Here is a 15,580-nt window from a genome sequence, read left to right as displayed (position 1 = left end):
AAGTTCTTTATCTGCATTGTCATACTTGACCAATCATTTGGGCTTAATGTATTTAACTAGCCAACTATAACGCTTCAATTGAAATCCGCCATCTTTGTTTTTGTGTATGCCAACCAGGCTATGACGTAGCAATAGTCAAGGATTTCTCCTGATGACTAGATGTACTTGACTTAACAAGGAAAGCATAGTCGAGGGGAGCGATACTTTGTGGACTTGAATCTTGATCCAGAAGGTAAATTGTATTAATATTGGCTCCACCATCAGAACAGATTTACCTCGTGGTCGTTAAACAGGGTTTTATATGTGAGTTACATGCAGGAGTTTTTTTTAAACGCCTGGCCCCAGTTGTTCGAAGCATGGATGGCGCTATCCACCGGATAAATCGCTATCCACTGGATAACTCAATTGGTTTTGCTAGTGTTTATCCGCTGGTAAGTGATTTATCCGGTGGATAGCGCTATCCATCGTTTGAACAACTGGGGCCTGGAAATCAAGTGTAATCTGTCTACCGTAGCTTTCTACGAGATCCCTGTTACAACTTCAAAACAAACGATCGATTTATATATTTCCATCGAATGGTGAGAGTAAATCGTTTCAGTAGTGTCTGTGAAGCTAACAAAATTTAACTAGAATTTCAAGTTGTTTATTTGACTGCCTGGAAAAGTGCATAACAGTGAAAGTCGTCTATATATTACTTGATTCAGTTTTCTCGCTCCAATATAATGATATTTTGGACTGTTTGACTAAGACTAAAATTCGATTTTCCGGGAGGTTGTCTCGTTTAGTCTAGTGGATATCGAAAACTGCAAGGTGAAGTCATCGATCCGGGTTCAACTCTTTGCCTCGCCTATTGTGAATCTTCTCAGCTTGTTTAAAATCCTTGTTTCGTTGAAGTAGATTTGAAGTCTAAAGTAGACTGTACGTCGTATATGTTGAATAAAAAGAGAAATGTCAATTTGAGGGATGGAAAGAAGTGATGACCGTTCATAACAGGTACAAAATACTCCAAATTTGCATAAGTGCAGGAGAGCCAGACAAAGACTTTAGCTCGGATTGAATCTGTTTGCACGTTCAGCCGTGGTCGACGTGACTATGGTAGTGGAGAAGTAGACCTTAGACCTTACTCTCGATTTGGGGTGCTCGGTTTAGGAGGTGGGTGCCCATCCTGCTGTCAGTTTTAACATGGAGAAAGGATGGAATCTTCCCTTTTAATACCTTTGTCAACTCAAGAGTTACTGACCAACGTTTGCAATGGTGCGAAATGGTATGAAATGATGTGACTCGGGTAGTCATACCATTTTTAAAATTCAAAAAATTTCCACAAGCATATGCATGGGCAAAGTCCCACCTCCCCAGGGGTTTAAAATGCACACAATTAATTAAGAGATCAGGCAACTTTTACACCACACACCTTTTTACCTTCTAGAAGTTTTAAGAAATCGCCCATTTCATTGAATTATTTTGCATTGGTCCAGTCCCTCTGTGACAAAATATCACAAAATCAACATGTACAACTTTAAAGTAAAGAACTTTCCATTTGTTTCGTACTAGGCCCTAGCAAGAGTCCTTCACCCAAGAGTTAGATTTACCCAAATTGTCCTAGTCCTCATCAGCGTCAGAAAAGTGTCTGTTTTTGAACCAATTTTTGCAGGAAAATAAACAATAAACAAATCGGCTAACTCAATGTTGTGCCCGATTCAAACCCTTTGGGAATAAAGTGTTTTGTTCCAGGAATTTCCATATCATTTAAATGTGAATGCTACATTAAGTTAAAATGTTTGTAATTTCCAAACATTTCTACTTTCCTAGGTTGTTTTTTAGCCTATAGACATTTGCGTCCCTAAACAATTAATTTGCTTATTTAGCTTTCGCCAACCTTACAGAAAAACAGAAAATACACATTCCCCGAAAATGTAACTTAATGATATTGTAAATGAAAAGTTGGTATAGCAAGCTAAAGAGTATACATGCCTGGTACTTGAACTATAATTGGAATGATATCTTGTGTCTGACTGCTACTGAGGTATCAATGATTGAATTGTTTTCAATAACTCATATAAACGAAAAAAGGAAAATAACATATCGACCTATCACAGTCCAAGTAAGTTTTTCACGTTTTGGACATCGTTTCTGAAAAAAGAAACAAGAAGTGGGTTAAATGGCAATAACGAATTTCGTTTTGATTGACAAGTAAAGAATCTAACAATTATCTTAATTCATTCATTTAACTGTTTGTGCTAGAGTTAATAGCAACAATTCCTATTCACTGTTACTTTGACATGTAGACTTGAAGACCTCAATAACTCACTTCACTTGACATAAGCAATCGACAATCACCGATCAGTTTCAAAGCCAGTCCATCATAACATGGGCTCAAACAGCTAGCTATCTGCAGGAAGCTGAAGTAGCTGACTCGGTGAATGCAGAAATTATTTAATTCAGGTATTAGCCAAAGCAGTTCGAGTAAAAATAACCACTCTGGCAACCGTTTTTAAAGCCATTTCTCTGTGAAGAACGTACCTGCTCCTTCCGACAACTTCCTGATTAAAAACATGTACAAAGTACAGCTACTCAGTCATCAAAGTTATATTTAAATAGCACTTACCATTCTTTTCGTGTTCGAGCTCCCCAAATTCAAAGGTGACATCATCGCCAATTAGCACAAATGGCGCCCAGTATTTTATGGCCGAATAATTCTTTGTCTCCTGAAGAGATTTCATAGCATGGTGAAGAGCTGTACTTGCACTTTTTCTATCTGCCAAGTGTTGGTAGAAACTCTCCATGAACATCCAGGTCGCTTCGTCGTCGATTGCCCAGAGTGACACCAGAACAGACCGGGCACCAGCACACAGGAAAGCCCTGGCTATTCCCACAATACCCTCAGATTTTACCTCTCCCTGGCCACTATGACAGCAACTAAGCACAACCAGTCTTGCCTGAAGGCGAACTGCTTGAACATCGCTCAACAATAAAATGTAATCTTCCTCTTCGGGGATCTGGGATGTGCGTTCGGGATTTGGGGCCAAAGCAATTTCTCCAGATCCGTCATCCCCATGTGCAGCAATGTGGATTAAGGCAACTGACTTCATTCTTTTCAGCACCTCAGCTTTGGTTGCATTTTTTCCTGTAAGAGGCACGGACTGCAGAAGTTCTCCAATTATATCCACCTCTTTTTTCGCACACGGCAGCTGTCCATACATGGGTTCACCAGTGCCATAAATGACTTCGCTCAAGCACGGATCGCCTACAAGCAGCGCTTCATTCTTACTTTGGAAGTCGTCAGGTGCCATAGTGATCAATTTTAAAGCAGTCAGCGAGGGAATTGCACGGATCCTGACAGAGTCACTCATTGCAGAAAAAGGAGCCAGGCAAAAGTGTCCATCAGGAACAAACACTAAGTCATCACCCTGGATCAAGTCTGCTATAGGACTGACTAAGACATCATACAAGGACTGCAAAGCGTGCACAGAGGAGCTCAAGGACTGAAAGGTTTCTTCAACACCTTCCCTACTGCTCGAGAAGTCACTGCGTTGTCTTTCAAGTGAACGATTCTCGCATCGCAAAACGGTCCCTGCATTGATCTGTTCAAAAGTATTTTTCATCAGAGACTTGGCACTTCCATATTCGATTTTCTTTTGTCTAAAATTTATCCCGATACCATCTCTTAGCAACCAGAAGCTGATCGTGTTCCCTTCAAGTGCTGTGAAAACAGTTTGTGCAGGTAGATCTTTCATAACCAAGGAGATAGTTACCTTCATCGTAGGTTTCTCATCAACGCTGTATTGCATCTTTAAAATGTCTGCCAAAGCCTGTGCTCGTCCTTGCTCAGCAGCATACAAAGCTTCATCAACCTCTCCATTCTTCAAGAGTGCTCTCCACAGAGCGGTGTATGCAACCCCCTTTGTGTCACGAAAGCTTATTTTCCATGCATCCTCTGAGCAAAGACGCCTAACTTCATCAAAATAATAAATGCTTACACGATAATAATTAAGAGCTTTGCTCAAGGAGCCAAAAAATTCATGAAGAAGACCAATATGATAACATGCGATTGCCGGCCCTGTTGGGTCCTCTGTTTCCTTGCAAATACTAAGATGTTGATGGTGGTACTCTATGGCTTGCTTGAAATTACCAAGACTTTGATAATCGTTGCCGAGATTGCCATAAGCTCCTCCTTCTCCGGCCCTGTCCCCTACCTCTCTCGCAATACTAAGACGTTGATGGTGGTACTCTATGGCTTGCTTGAAATTACCAAGACTTTTATAAGCGTTGCCGAGATTGCCATAAGCTCCTCCTTCTCCTGCCCTGTCCCCTACCTCTTTTGCAATATTAAGATCTTGATGGTGGTACTCTATGGCTCGCTTGAAATTACCAAGACTTTGATAAGCGTTGCCGAGATTGCCATAAGCTCCTCCTTCTCCAGCCCTGTCCCCTACCTCTTTCGCAATACTAAGATGTTGATGGTGGTACTCTATGGCTTGCTTGAAATTACCAAGACTTTGATAATCGTTGCCGAGATTGCCATAAGCTCTTCCTTCTCCGGCCCTGTCCCCTACCTCTTTCGCAATACTAAGACGTTGATGGTGGTACTCTATGGCTTGCTTGAAATTACCAAGACTTTGATAAGCGTTGCCGAGATTGCAATAAGCTCCTCCTTCTCCTGCCCTGTCCCCTACCTCTTTTGCAATATTAAGATCTTGATGGTGGTACTCTATGGCTCGCTTGAAATTACCAAGACTTTGATAAGCGTTGCCGAGATTGCCATAAGCTCCTCCTTCTCCGGCCCTGTCCCCTACCTCTCTCGCAATACTAAGATGTTGATGGTGGTACTCTATGGCTTGCTTGAAATTACCAAGACTTTGATAAGCGTTCCCGAGACTGCAATAAGCTCTTCCTTCTCCGGCCCTGTCCCCTACCTCTTTCGCAATACTAAGATCTTGATGGTGGTACTCTATGGCTTGCTTGAAATTACCAAGACTTTGATAAGCGTTGCCGAGATTGCCATAAGCTCCTCCTTCTCCGGCCCTGTCCCCTACCTCTTTCGCAATACTAAGATCTTGATGGTGGTACTCTATGGCTTGCTTGAAATTACCAAGACTTTGATAAGCGTTGCCGAGATTGCCATAAGCTCCTCCTTCTCTGGCCCTGTCCCCTACCTCTCTCGCAGTACTAAGATGTTGATGGTGGTACTCTATGGCTTGCTTGAAATTACCAAGACTTTGATAAGCGTTGCCGAGACTGCAATAAGCTCCTCCTTCTCCGGCCCTGTCCCCTACCTCTCTCGCAATACTAAGATGTTGATGGTGGTACTCTATGGCTTGCTTGAAATTACCAAGACTTTGATAAGCGTTGCTGAGACTGCAATAAGCTCTTCCTTCTCCGGCCCTGTCCCCTACCTCTTTCGCAATACTAAGATGTTGATGGTGGTACTCTATGGCTTGCTTGAAATTACCAAGACTTTGATAAGCGTTGCCGAGATTGCCATAAGCTCCTCCTTCTCCGGCCCTGTCCCCTACCTCTTTCGCAATACTAAGATCTTGATGGTGGTACTCTATGGCTTGCTTGAAATTACCAAGACTTTTATAAGCGTTGCCGAGATTGCCATAAGCTCTTCCTTCTCCGGCCCTGTCCCCTACCTCTTTCACAATACTAAGATCTTGATGGTGGTACTCTATGGCTTGCTTGAAATTACCAAGACTTTGATAAGCGTTGCCGAGATTGCCATAAGCTCTTCCTTCTCCGGCCCTGTCCCCTACCTCTTTCGCAATACTAAGACGTTGATGGTGGTACTCTATGGCTTGCTTGAAATTACCAAGACTTTGATAATCGTTGCCGAGATTGCCATAAGCTCTTCCTTCTCCGGCCCTGTCCTCTACCTCTTTTGCAATATTAAGATCTTGATGGTGGTACTCTATGGCTTGCTTGAAATTACCAAGACTTTGATAAGCGTTGCCGAGATTGCCATAAGCTCCTCCTTCTCCGGCCCTGTCCCCTACCTCTTTTGCAATATTAAGATGTTGATGGTGGTACTCTATTGCTTGCTTGAAATTACCAAGACTTTTATAAGCGTTGCCGAGACTGCAATAAGCTCCTCCTTCTCCGGCCCTGTCCCCTACCTCTTTTGCAATATTAAGATCTTGATGGTGGTACTCTATGGCTTTCTTGAAATTACCAAGACTTTGATAAGCGTTGCCGAGATTGCCATAGGCTCTTTCTTCTCCCGTCCTAAAACCCACTTTCTTAAAAATGGTTAATGCTTCTGTGTAATTTGTTATAGCCTGATTAAAGTGAGCTACAGCATGATAGTAGTTACCAAGATTGAAATAAGCCAAACCCTCGCCTTCTCTGTCTCCCTCCTCTCTTGCAACGCTAAGCTCTTGCATATGCTGCTCCAAAATGTCCAACTTTCTATCCACCATTGTTGATAATCAAAACCAGGAAGTTTTTCTGAAATTTCAGAAGTCTGGTGTGCACCTAGTAGATAAATGAACGAAAACACAATAGGTTCAATGCTCTGACTACAGGATTCTAAACCGGCACAGCAAGATTAATTGAACAGTGAAGGAATAACTATTTTAAGCCAGTATTTCGGAAAAAAAGCCTTTCTGCATCAGGGTTTCCCAAGGAATGATTTCGGCTAATGGAGACATTTGTTACAGAATAAATACTTGGGCATTTAACAGACTAAGAGCGTTTTATACAATAATAATCACCGAACATTAAAAATAGAGATTCTGTTACCTAAATGAGGGAAAAGCAGCCTATAGAAAAGCGATGGCATCCCATTTCATCTTTCTTATCAAAAGCTAATTAAAAGTTCCTAAGATATGCTTCGCTGGCAGGAAATTTGCTGCCGGTATGTAGCTGACACCAAAAAGACAGGAGGGGATGCCATTAAGAGTGTAATATTCAATTTTCTGCAATTGACGTCAAACTGATAATTTTTTATTTCCGATCTAAATCTATTCAATGTCGGAATTGCTTGTTTTTCGTCGCAATTTTTTTTGTCTGGATACCTGGTTTTTTCATGTATTTTGATCCAGGGACTTTGAATGAGCTAATTGAACTGCTCATACGTTTCCATTGAGAATGGCTGCTTGTCAGGACAGAATTGGCCGTTTTGATACTAGAGATGCATAATCCGGCCATTCAAATTATGCCTTTCCCTCTCTTTCTCCATAAGCCAAAATCATTCCTTGGGGAACCCTGATGAAGAAAGGCATTTTCTTTCAAAATTTTGGCTTAAGATAGTTATTCCTTCACTGCTCAATTAATCTTGCTGTGCCAGTTTAGCATCCTGTAGTCAAGGCATTGAACCTATTGTGTTTTCGTATTTCTCGGCGTTGTTTAAAAAAGTAGGTACGCAATGCGTACATGTGGGTAGCCACTTAGACACCGTACTACCAATGGAGTCTTAAGTATGCTGTTCGTTTTCATTTGGGTTCTAACCATTTACTATACTAGCTCTCTACGAACTTCATTGGCTTCCCATTGCCTATCGAATCAGGTTTAAGATTTAAATCAATGCATGGATAAGCGCCATCTTATCTTAGTGACGTGATTACACTTGAATAATAGCCTATTATTAGCAGTTCTGCAGAAGATACGGTGCCCAACCTTTTAAGGCACATCGCCTGACCTATGTGTTGTTACCACACTTGGAGTTTTACTGCAGAAGCAAGTGCAACACTATTTGCAGCTGTTCCTTTAATTTTAACATCACTTTCTTTAATACGTACAGAACCACGAAGAAGGTGTTAACCCACTGAACAGAAAATTGTGCTTGAAAACTTAGTAGTTAGGCAACAATAGTCTTTCGGATTTCAGGTACACTGACATTTAATAAGAAGCACTTGTTTTCAACATTTGGAACCTCTTTATAGCGGTTAGCTGCCGCATGCAATTTGCCTTACCAAACATTAAAATCTTATCGTCATGGGAAATTCTTACAAGAACATTTCCATAATTGGACTTGGAGGCCTTTGGGTAGAGTATCTGTTTTCTAATATTGGTCAATATTATCATTATTTTCCAAATGATCTGGATAGCACAAGTGTTACTAAAAATACAACCACACTTTTGAGATTAAGGAACATGTTTCGATGTTTCAAACATCATCATCAGCCATAGTGAGTGTAACATTAAAATTTTTGCAAGATAATCCATATATGTATATAACTATCAATACAATGATTCTTTGTAGATTAAAACGGAGTAGCAAGAAACATCGCAATTATCCTGACAATGTTTAGACAAACTAAGATGCTTGAAGACATGATAATTTTTATCCCAGAAAAGGTGCTCATTTACACGTGTGTAGAAATGCCTGTTGTGCCTGTTATTTTCCCATCCTCGGAGACCCAGGGGCAGTCAGTCGAGACGAGACGTGAATTGGGACTGGCGTAAAGTTTTCAAGTAAGGCGAGAAGAGCCCCTGGGAACATACCTTTAACGGATGAGTTCCAGAGAGAATTAAATTCTGATTTTCTGATTGGGTGGAAATTTCCGCAATTGTCTATTTTCCGCCCAATCAGAGAACCTCATACGTACAGTGAAGTCAGATCGTGATTCCTTACATCAAGTGTTTAATACTACATCAACGGTCGCTATTTTATTTCTATCGCTATCCTTGTCTGGCTCGTATAACAGACATATCATGCGGCAAAAATTTGGGTCGCAAAGGGACCTGCAAGATACACAATTCGACTAATTCAGCCTAAAAGATTTTGTTACGTAAGGGCAATCGGTACATGTGTAAAATCAAAATGCTTGGTCAAAACACCTTCCAAGAGCCGACTAGAAATAAATCAGGAAGAAGACCAATTGCAGGGGAAGGTACTAGTCGTCTTCTAGTGTTTCGCCTCTCAAGTTACCGTAGCGAATTGATTTTGGCATTTCTGTTGCACGGGCCAGACATGTCTCAGCATTGCCATCGGCCTTTTTCAGCATCACACATAAGCTTACCTGACTGTCTATAAGAGGTTAAATTAATATTGTTTACTTTATTTTTGAATGGGGACTAAGGAGAAAATTGTTGAAATGAGGTGAATAAAAATCTTGATTTCATAGACTATATTCATGCTATGAATATGGTCATATACAGCACCCTTTTTTCTCAATTGCAGACTGCATTATGCGAGTTTTTTGTAGTTATTGTATAAATCAGGAAGAAGACCAATTGCAGGGGAAGGTACTAGTCGTGTTTCTGTGTTCCGCTTCTCAAATATCACCATCGCTAATTAATTTTGGATAAGCATTGCTATCGGCCGCGCAGATTGCAACTTGTTGTTTTGCGTGGGAAATTTATCCTGACGCATTTATACTAAATGCAAGGATTTGTGTATCGCATCGCTGTTAAATAAAGTTTTGCAGGGATAAGCCTAAAAGTGTTTCGTGAATTGTTGCCGTCTGTGCGGCAAAGTGCTATGAAACAAACGTTAAACTGACGATTTTGTAAGAATTTTTGAGAGACTGATGTGTAGCCAAACAATAGCCGGCAATTGAAGGCTAAACCCCAAGCTATTTGTGATGCTTGCAAGTATTGAGTACAACATGCTTGTGAAAAAAGTGCGACTGCGCAATACCCTATGATGCAAATCATAGGATTAGTTGCGAATTCTACTAGCAACCTACTTGTTGGTAATGGTAACGACAAAAAGTTCACCAGGCAGTACTAAACAGTTCAATCACAACGAAGCATAACTTATCACAAGAGCAAACTATGTGTGCAACTTGGAGGAACAGTTTTAAGAAAAATGAAAGGGACTAAAAGCATTTAATCCCATAACAAACTTAGTACCATACATCCACGTTTACCATATTTGCAGCCAGATATTAAATAAATACACTTGCAAATAACACTAAAGCTGTTCTACTGAGAGAAAGATAATGGATCCTGAAAGTTTTCCGGGGAAAAACACATTGCATGTAACTAATTTACTAAAGTTGTATTATCATTTTTTAATTCCCAGGTTATTATACATTACGAATACAAAGCAATTCTGAGACAGTTAACATCTGACCTGAAAAGTCTTGAAATTAGCCTTTAATTAAGCCTCGTTCTCATTCATAACATAACATAATCAGTCGTGTGGCCTGTAAGATAAAATAGCTGCAGCAATGACTTGTTAATCGCACCAAAGAAGGAATGCCAAAGATTGGTCGGAAGGAAATGTTTACTTTGTGTTGAAGTTAACATCTCCTCAAGATCTAAGAGACTTCATATGGTCAAAAATGTCAAATGAGTGGAAGAAAGAAGCTCAAACTTTCTTTAAAACAACTGTGTCAACCAATGATGTTAAAATCAAGGCATCCTTATGACCCTGAATCAATTGGTACAGCTGGGCCAATTTTGTTGACAAGGCGAAATAGCAGAATGTCAACAGTACAACACTTGGTTGGTTTTTTTGCTACTGTAGCTAATTTTCTAATTTTTTTTTGGTGGAGTTTTAAGGCTTTAAATGTGTTGCACCTCATACCAGAAATTAAATATCAAAATTAATACAGCTCTAATGTAAGATACAAACTTCAGAGTACTGTTATTGTAATAACAAAATGTTAAATGCACAGAGTAACAATCTTTACAGATTGCCCATGGTTATTTCCTTTGTGAGACTCTTTTCAAAGTTGGTTTCTGCTTTGAATCATACCTGCAAAGGATCTGATTTTTTTCACAAGAAGTGCTAGGTGTTTGCAAGAACGAAGCCAATTGAACTGACAACTTTTTTGTTGATTTTAAGTAAAATTCTATATTAAAATAAAGCCAAATCTTGTTATCGTAATAAGGGGTTTTCGACACTTCAAAAACTCGGAATGCGTGTTAATAAGATAACAGTGAACAAATTTGTGAAGCATACAATTGCAATAACTACAAAAAGCTCGCATAATGCATTCTGCAATTGAGAAAAAAAAGGTACTATACATGACCATATTCATAGCATGAAAAAAGTCTATGAAATCAAGATTTTTATTCACCTCATTTCAACAATTGTCTCTTTAGTCCCCATTCAAAACTAAAATAAACAATATTAATTTAACCTCTTATAGACAGTCAGGTAAGCTTATGTGTGATGCTGAAAAAGGCCGATGGCAATGCTGAGACATGTCTGGCCCGTGCAACAGAAATACCAAAATCAATTCGCTACGGTAACTTGAGAGGCGAAACACTAAAAGACGACTAGTACCTTCCCTTGCAATAATTGGTCTTCTTCCTGATTTATTTCTAGTCGGCTCTTCGAAGGTGTTTTGACCAAGCATTTTGATTTTACACATCATGTACCGATTGCCCTTACGTAACAAAATCTTTTAGGCTGAATTGGTCGAATTGTGTATCTTGCGGGTCCCTTTGCGACCCAAATTTTTGCCGCATGATATGTCTGTTATACGAGCCAGACAAGGATAGCGATAGAAATAAAATAGCGACCGTTGATGTAGTATTAAACACTTGATGTAAGGAATCACGATCTGACTTCACTGTACGTATGAGGTTCTCTGATTGGGCGGAAAATAGACAATTGCGGAAATTTCCACCCAATCAGAAAATCAGAATTTAATTCTCTCTGGAACTCATCCGTTAAAGGTATGTTCCCAGGGGCTCTTCTCGCCTTACTTGAAAACTTTACGCCAGTCCCGATTCACGTCCCGTCTCGACTGACTGCCCCTGGGTTTCCGAGGATGTTATTTTCGTTGCCAAATTTTTTAACCTTCTCTTGCACAAAGTTCAATTTACACTATGGAAGACCAAATATTTTCTTGGTCAATTTATGACAGCTGATGACTTGGAAAATGACTTGTCTTGAAGACTAACACTCTTCAGATAAATTAACTGAACCAACTGACCTTACTGAGTAAATGGTAGCCAATTTATAATGGATTTCAGGAAAATAGAAAAATAACTAAAAACCAAATAAGGCTAGGGGGTAAATCTACTACCCACTAATACAGGATTTACCTAAGGGAAGAAGGAGTTTACCACTCCTACACAACAGGAATTAGGTAAGAGAAATGTGTGGGGATAACACAACTACACAAGCAAAAATATGAGGAAATTGAGTAATTATGGGTAAACAAGCAAATAATAGTAATTAGGATAATGAAAAGAAGTTGAAAATAATTGGAATAAAAATAAACACAAAATGAACACAAGTGACCTAGTCACAGTTCAATCAAACGACAGACAAATAACTTATTACAGGTACACCCTGCAAGCTAATATCACTTAACACCTTGCAATGTTCCTTTTTAAAACCTTTTGAGCAGGAATAATGAATATGGCTGAACAAAAATATTTAAGGGATAAATAATACTGGTGGATCATTTGGATGCTTCATTCGCAACTAATCATGAGTGACCGTGAGCACTTCAGAAAATAAACTTATAAGGAATTCTGACAAAAAGTAATGCAAAATTCACCAAAACTGGTTTATCAAACATAAATTATTACTTGTTCATGTTATTAAGAAACGGGTAACAGTGAGCACTTACCAAAATGGATGCTAATCGACGTGAGGTCCTCGACAACAAGAAATGACTCTGCAAAATATGATGATTTAATGTGGTTATCCAAGGCATGCATTATCGAATCTTGTAGGAAAACTTTTAACTTTCATAACAAAAATCACTTGCGTAGTATGCAAAAAGAGTACCCCATTTCTCTACTGACTTTTGTCCCAGAGCCACTCTATCCTAATCTAACTGATTGGTTTTTAAACATGAAAGCTTGAGGCTTATTACGAGCAGGATTGTCATTGCCTGGGTAATATTAATAAGCCCCTTTGTTTGTGATGAAGATACCTGTATATTCTAAATAATAAAGATAATTTGAACTCCTGGAATATAGACCGTATTCATAAATAGCGGTCAAGAAATCATTCTTTTGTCTTTGTGCTAATCATCATAACTAGCCTCACCGTTGGAAAAAAATTCTTTTGAATTTTTCTAGTGTTTACGAGGCTAGTTAGGATGATTAGCATAAAGACAAAAGAATAATTACTTCACCACCATTTATGAATACGATCTATACTAAACAGACAAAATAATGAAATAATAAATAAACAAACACACAGTATTCTTATAATTGGTTAAACCAGTGAAATTATGAATTTCAACCTGAGACACACAAAGAAAAGTCTTCCATGCAATTTTCAGTCTTTGGCTGAAAAATCTGCGTAATCAGAAAAGAAAAGGTATCTACCGAAAACTAGTTGCAAAGTCGCCAAGCTGGCTGCATTAATTTTCGTGCAAATCATTTATGTCTTGTCAGCTTTTAAGAAATTTATGGTTGGAAATTGAAAATCATATCACCACCGACCAGTAAACTGTAAACACGTCAGGTATTAAAATTTACAGTATGTTGCCCTATTTTCGATCCCGGACACTTACACTTCACGATTCTGCATGTATTTCGTTGTAAAAACGAAGCAAATTAGTCTGCTTGCGTTTGTTCTTTAGGTAAGAAGATTTAAATTTTCGTTGAAGTATACTAAGTAAAATCTGTTTCTTATTACATGCGAGTTATACCTTTCCATTTTCAAAAGCGGTCTGTCCAATTAATTTTACTTTTTTTTCGACCTACGTCAAGCTACAAGGTATGTTTTTGAACCATTTGCAGTTTTGTATCTGCGTGCAAAAAAATCTCCGAAAATAGTGCAACTGACTATACTACACATATTCGCCAGCCAGCTAAAGTTCTGTTAGATGTGAGCGACGCTGTTTACGCAAAATATTGAAATTCCTTCGAGCAAATCAACGAAATTGGCACTTACTCATAGCAAACATTACAGAAATAAGTTAACAAACCTTTAACATCAATAACCCAAGAATCGCAATAGCGTCAAAGAACACAAAATGAGGAATACACTATATACATCACATTTCGGAGAATATCAGCTGTGCAAAAGTAGTGTGGGCAGATATAGGCGTGCGGTTATGCGCATGCCTATCACCACAATCCAGCACAGTGGGACAAAATTGCCTTCCCACAAGATCAATCAACCGAGTTCTCACATTAATATGTAAGAAAATTATACCTTACACATAGTAACTCATGATTCTGGTGGACGCTAAGTGGGTGAGAATTGGCCACTCTCTGAACACTGCTTGACGACTCGTGCGGATGTTGAGTTACAGGGTATAGGGAGAAATCGAGCCAGTCGAAAGTACCCCTCGGGTACCCCCGAACGCCGGGCCCAACTGGTGACAGGAGGGTGCTAAGAGATCCTTCAGGATCTCAACCTCGCTCCCAGAGGCTAAATGGGAAAACGACAACCGCCTTGTCAGCGGTAAAAGTCCTAGCCGCAGGCTAGGCAAACAAAAGCCAACCGAGCACCCTCCGACAAGGGTCTTGTCTTGCGCCGTTACATGTCACGGAATTTTGGCTCATTTGCCCACATCTGGGGGGCAAACTTTCAACGAAACAGAGTAAAAACAATTACAGACAGGCACTGTAAAATAAATGTTTAGTCTTCAGTTAGTTTTCTTTGCAAGTTTTTTTTGCATCAGGCCTACTCTGGGACCTTAAGTCGCCGTACCTTAGAGCGACTTACGGCGACTTAGGAAAAAATTGCCAGAAAAATCAGGCGACTTAAGCCGACTTAAGGCAACTGATCAAAGGTTTCCATATTTCTTTTCCAAAATCAGAAAAAAAAGCAACTGTGAAATATTATTATTACTTCACAGTTTTTAATTGCTATATGTGTCAAATATCTGAATGCCACTAGAGCTATAAAGGGATGGGCTGGAATAACAGAAACCATAATAAATAATTAGCAGAATTTCGGAGATGAACAAAGAGTTTCCAGCAATCTGATTGGTTGAGTGGTTTCCTATACAAATCATAGTATGATTTTATATTCACCACACTAGCTCGTGAATATAAAGCAAAACAAAACGGCAGGACTGCCGCAGGCACTCGTGACTGTTAAAACAGAAATAACTGAGTCAGTAATCAATAATAGATAAAGTTGTTCAGCTTTGAAGTTATGGAGACAATTGTTTGTCTCAAATGTACACTCACCTTGCCATTGGCAAATAACTGTTAAATATAATTAAAGTTAAGTGTATTGCCAGTGGTTTTTTCTGATAGCTACAAAACTTATTTATTTATTTATTTATCCATCAAAAGAAAGACATCATTTAAATAAAACTGTTATAGAAAATTTATAATGTAAACAAAAAGAAACAACAAGGTGGTCAAACTATTTAAGGTCAAACTATTTCACAAATGAGAGCAAATAATTATTGTTATCCTAGTAAACTTATATGCAAGATTCCTGCAGCTTGCACTTTTTATAATTTTTACCCTCCGAGTCTGGGCTGCCTGTGGTTTGGCATGAAGGCAGACGCCATCTTGAATGCACATTTGAACATACAGTGGAATCCCGATTTCTCGAACCCTCGGTTTCTCGAACCTCCCGATATCTCGAACCAAACCTTAGCTTGTTTCCCTTGGATTTGCTTAACTCGAGCTCTACAATTTCACCCCCGATTTCTCGAACCCTCGATTTCTCGAAACTCCCGTTAACTCGAACCAATGTTTTCTCCCGTGGGACAAATTGACCCTCGATAACTCGAACCTGCGAAAATTT

The 15,580-nt window shown here is 39.3% G+C and overlaps 2 protein-coding genes across 4 annotated transcripts in view; one reads left to right on the top strand and one right to left on the bottom strand.

Annotated features, from left to right (window-relative positions):
• Window positions 1-15,580, top strand: part of LOC138026739 (uncharacterized) — a 269,593-nt gene that overhangs the window by 244,396 nt on the left and 9,617 nt on the right. The window lies entirely within an intron of this gene.
• The window catches only part of LOC138026738 (tetratricopeptide repeat protein 28-like), a 36,821-nt gene continuing 21,671 nt past the window's right edge, over window positions 431-15,580 (bottom strand). For all 3 annotated transcript variants that reach the window (XM_068874190.1, XM_068874192.1, XM_068874193.1), the window contains exons 6-8: window positions 12,480-12,527; window positions 2,606-6,471; window positions 431-2,130 (exon numbers count right to left, since the gene is read on the bottom strand). In XM_068874190.1, the coding sequence (XP_068730291.1) occupies window positions 2,111-2,130; window positions 2,606-6,416 (3,831 nt within the window). In that variant the 5' untranslated portion in view covers window positions 6,417-6,471; window positions 12,480-12,527 and the 3' untranslated portion in view covers window positions 431-2,110. The remainder of the gene's footprint in view (window positions 2,131-2,605; window positions 6,472-12,479; window positions 12,528-15,580) is intronic.

Source organism: Montipora capricornis, chromosome 12 (genome assembly GCF_036669925.1).
Source record: "Montipora capricornis isolate CH-2021 chromosome 12, ASM3666992v2, whole genome shotgun sequence".
Taxonomy (NCBI): Eukaryota; Metazoa; Cnidaria; class Anthozoa; order Scleractinia; family Acroporidae; genus Montipora; species Montipora capricornis.
The sequence above is the reverse complement of the archived record's forward strand: the minus strand, read 5'-3'. Positions and strand labels throughout refer to the sequence as shown.